The 4,264-nt window shown below is 37.1% G+C and overlaps 1 protein-coding gene across 1 annotated transcript in view; it reads right to left on the bottom strand.

Annotated features, from left to right (window-relative positions):
* Positions 1-4,045, bottom strand: part of LOC107571374 (gastrula zinc finger protein XlCGF26.1-like) — an 18,935-nt gene extending 14,890 nt beyond the window's left edge. Inside the window, exon 1 of the mRNA XM_016257694.1 lies at positions 3,961-4,045. Coding sequence (XP_016113180.1) covers positions 3,961-4,045 — 85 coding nt within the window. The remainder of the gene's footprint in view (positions 1-3,960) is intronic.
* Between the last annotated feature and the right edge of the window lie 219 nt (positions 4,046-4,264).

Below are 4,264 nucleotides of genomic sequence, written 5' to 3'. Positions count from 1 at the left end.
TTTGAATCGTCAGTGGCAAATCCTTTAAATATGAAAACGTACTTACAGGCTGTGAGTCAGTACTGCCGGCATTTTAGTCACTCTCCCAGGAAACAGTCCTTGTCCTCCATAAAATGTGCTGCACACATCTGAATATTTGGGTTGAAGTGTTCTGGAACAGTGTTGTAAATACAACTTAACCACTGATTTCTAGTTGTGTCCTCTTTTGGAAGACCAAACAAAGTAGTTTTGATTTCACAACGAAACACAGCGCCTTCACGACATGGCTGCGGCAACAATACTACAGCGAGATACAAAGTTACGCCTTCTTTCTTTGCGTGAACATTTGGGCGGCGTTATGCAAATCTTCCCACATCGTGATGTAGACATGTGGGGGCGTGTTAGAACGAGCTGTTTTAGGCATGGTTGACTCTTAACTTTTATAATGAATATCTCTTTGGATTTCAGACTTTAGTCTTTGCAACTTTACAGATCTTCTTTATGCACCAAGAGCTTGTAACACTCCAAAGAGAAAGGAAAAATTTAAATCGCATCATATGACCCCTTTAAGTGTTTATGTAGTTAATAAAGTCTCTCTGTTAGCAGAGTGTACAGTGTCTGTAAAAAGTTTGGACGGTTTCACCATTTTTGAGAGACACCAACATGTTCTTATTGTTTATATGCAGATATATTATTGCAGATAATATTTGTACAGATATTGGTATAAAAATGTATTAAACGTTAAACTTTATTTTCTTTGAAAAATCCTCCCTTAGCAGCTATAACTGCTTTTCACACTCTTGGCATTCAGAAAGTTAGTTTCTCCAATCAGTCAGCTCAAGTACTCTACCATGTCTCTTGCCAAAGCTAAAACTTGCAAAGGTTTTCTTCACTAGTTGGATATTTCTTTTTGACCTTTGATTCAGTTTATCCCAGAGCAGTTCAATAGGATTTATTTCAGGTGACTGGGCAGGCCATTCTCATAACATTCATAGAGCACTTTTCTTGACACTCAAAGTGCTTCACATCAGTGTTAATTTCGTTGATTAATAATTTTCATCTATGACATTTTTCCCCGCCGAAAACGAGACTGTAATGAATAAAAAACTCAGTTTTTGTCATTTAAAACATGACGAAAATCTTTCGGCAATGAATAAAAACGAGGCGAAAATGTTAGGGAGGGACTATTTGACGTTTACACTTGTCTTTTCAATGCGTATGTGGACAACATCTGGATACAGGACGCATGTTAATGACAAGTGTAAACGCAGGACAGCTGATTTGGTGGTTGCCTAGCAACATAAAAAAACGGAGTGCACTAAGTCACCAAAAAAAAAAAGCAGTGTGCGCCTCACGTTTTCAGACCTAGAAAATGCGTTCGGTGTGATCTGGGCCCAATGTTGCTAAAGCTACCATTGTCTCTGCCTGTTTTCACTGATGCCATTTCCACGTGCTACCAGAATGATCGTAAATAGGAATGTGGTAACGTTAGTTAAAAATTGCATATGAAAAGTTGACCGCTTGAATTTGTCGAGCTCATATAGCACGCGATGGCACCATGAGACCAGCTATGTCGTTATTTTTATCGCGCCGTGCTTCCCGTCTGTGTAATTAATAAATGCGCATTTACTGCACAGTACAATCAGTGATAATTGTCCTGTTTTGCCAGAGCATGAGCTCTTGAAGCTCTTCTGAAAAGGGAGGCGGGAGAACAAGCTCATTTGCATTTAAAGGGACAAACACAAAAACGGTGCATTTTGGCTCATACCCTAAAAGTGGCAATTTCAACCAGCTATAAAAAATTATCTGTTGGGTATTTTGAGCTAAAACTTCACATACACACTGGGGACATGTTTGTGTTCACACAGAAATCACTCTGGCAATTTTCCGGGACCAACGTGCAGTGTGAAAGAGGTTCTAGACTAAAAATAAATCAGATGACTAAAATATGACTAAAACTAAATGGCATTTTAGTAAAAAAAACTTTGACTAAGACTAAATCTAAATTATCACTGCTTCACATACAGTCGTGGTCAGAATTATTGGCGCCCTTGGTAAATATGATCAAAGAAGGCTGTGAAAATAAATCTGCATTGTTAATCATTTTGATCTTTTATTTAAAAAATTCACATAAATCTAACCTTTCATTGAACTAAAACAATTGAAAATGGGGGAAAATCTCATTATGAAATAAATGTTTTTTCTCAAATACACGGACACAATTATTGGTACCCCTAAAATTTACAGATATTTTATTTATTATAATTATTTATAAAGTATATTCCCATTCGTATTTACAATTCAGAGCATACCAGGGTGATTATGAAATTATCCAGCCATGGCTTCCTGTTTCACAGGAATATAAATAGGAGGGAAAACAAAGGCCAAATTCCCTTAATCATCCATCACAATGAGAAAAACCAAAGAATATATTTCTGATGTGCAGCAAAAGATAATTGAGCTTCACAAATTAGAAAGTGACTTTAAGAAAAGAGCTAGAGCAGTAAAAATCCCCATTCCCACCATCAGGGCAATAATTACGAATTTCCAATCAACAGAAAATGTTACAAAACTGTCTGGAAGAGGACGTGTGTCTATAACGTCCTAATGCACGGTGAGGAGGAGAGTTTGAGTGGCTAAAGACTCTCCAAGGAAGAGCTAGAGCAGTGAAAATTCCCATTCCCACCATCAGGGCAATAATTAAGAAAAATCAAACAGCACCTACACCACATGTTGTTTGGGAGGGTTTCAAGAAAAGAAAATGCTCTCATCCAGAAACAAACTCCAGCATATTCTGTTGTCAGACACGACTGGAACTTCAAATGGGACTGGCTTCTATGCTCAGATGTAACTAAAAAAAATGAGCTATTTACACAGGAATAAAAAGTACCCCATGTGTACAATGAAATATACTGCTGTATTTTTTATGTTGTGGGCATATATTTCTGCTGGAGGTCCTGGACATCTTGTTTAGATACACGGCATCTTTGATTCTATCAAAAACCAACAGATAAAAAAATCAAAAAGTGACTGACTCTTATAATGGGCCATGTTTGGATCTTCCAACCGGACAATAATCCAAAAACAAACCTTAAAAACAACACAAAACCAAGCTTCTGCTATGGCCATTCCAGTTCCCTGACCTGAACCCTATAGAAGATGGTGAACTGAAGAGGAAAAGCTGGGAATCTGAAGGGTCTGGAGAGACTCTGGATGAAGGAATTGTCTCTGATCTCTTGTCAGGTGCTCTGTAACCTCATCAGGCATTATAGAAGAAAACTCAGAGCTGTTGTTATGCCAAATGGAGGTTTCAAAAAGCACTGAAAAAAAGGGTGCCGTTAATTGTGTCCAATGTGTATTAGAGAAAAACATTTATGTCATAATGAGATTTCCCCCCATTTTAAATTCTTATTCTTCAATGAAAGGTTAGATTTATGTGAATTGTTTTAAATAAAAGATCAAAATGATTAACAATGCAGATTTATTTTCACAGCCTCCTTTGATCATATTTACCAAGGGTGCCAATAATTCTGACCGCGACTGTATGTAGGGAGCACCACTTGAAAACCTGTTGTATCCCCTTTCATCACCGAACTGTTGCTAATCGTTTCTTTTTGTAATATTGAACAAAATGAAGTCTGGTTGCACTTGTGTGTTTGGTGAATCCTTGTATGTGAGAATTGTGTAAATCCTTTCATTTAAATGCTTTTATTGTGTAATAAGTAGAGATAACTTATTGATTTTGAAACGTGAAGGCAGTCATTCACACTTAACATTCACTCACATTTGTTAGATTTTTTGCATAATTAAGTGATAGAAATGTATGGTTTTCATTGGATTTTTTTGGGGGGGGGGGCGGGGGGTTTAATGTTACACAAAATAACGATTTTGTTCAGACTACTTCTGTACTATTTTTCTGTAGAGCTGGACATTTAAATAAGGATCAGATGAGTGAGTTCAGCTTTGAAGAATGAAACCAACCTGTTTGTTCCTCAGTATCTTCATGTTTGACTCTGAATGTTTCTTCAATCTTCATGTCTTCTCTCTCCTCTTTAATAAACGCCATCTTTATAACAGTGTGTCACGATCTCGGATGATTCAGCAGGAGTTTTTCAGTGTTTGGACACTTTGTCCTGTTTTAAGATGAGAATAATTAACAGAAAGAAAGACGTCCAAAGTAAATCTCCCTAGTTCAGTAGTCGGCACACTTGAGTTAATGGACTTAAAGGGACAGTTCACCCAAAAATGAAAATTCTGTCATCATTTACTCATCCTCAAGTAGTTC

Source organism: Sinocyclocheilus grahami, unplaced genomic scaffold (genome assembly GCF_001515645.1).
Source record: "Sinocyclocheilus grahami isolate Dianchi unplaced genomic scaffold, SAMN03320097.WGS_v1.1 scaffold1587.1, whole genome shotgun sequence".
NCBI classification, from domain to species: domain Eukaryota; kingdom Metazoa; phylum Chordata; class Actinopteri; order Cypriniformes; family Cyprinidae; genus Sinocyclocheilus; species Sinocyclocheilus grahami.
Note: the sequence above shows the minus strand (reverse complement) of the source record. Positions and strands in the feature narration are given on the sequence as shown.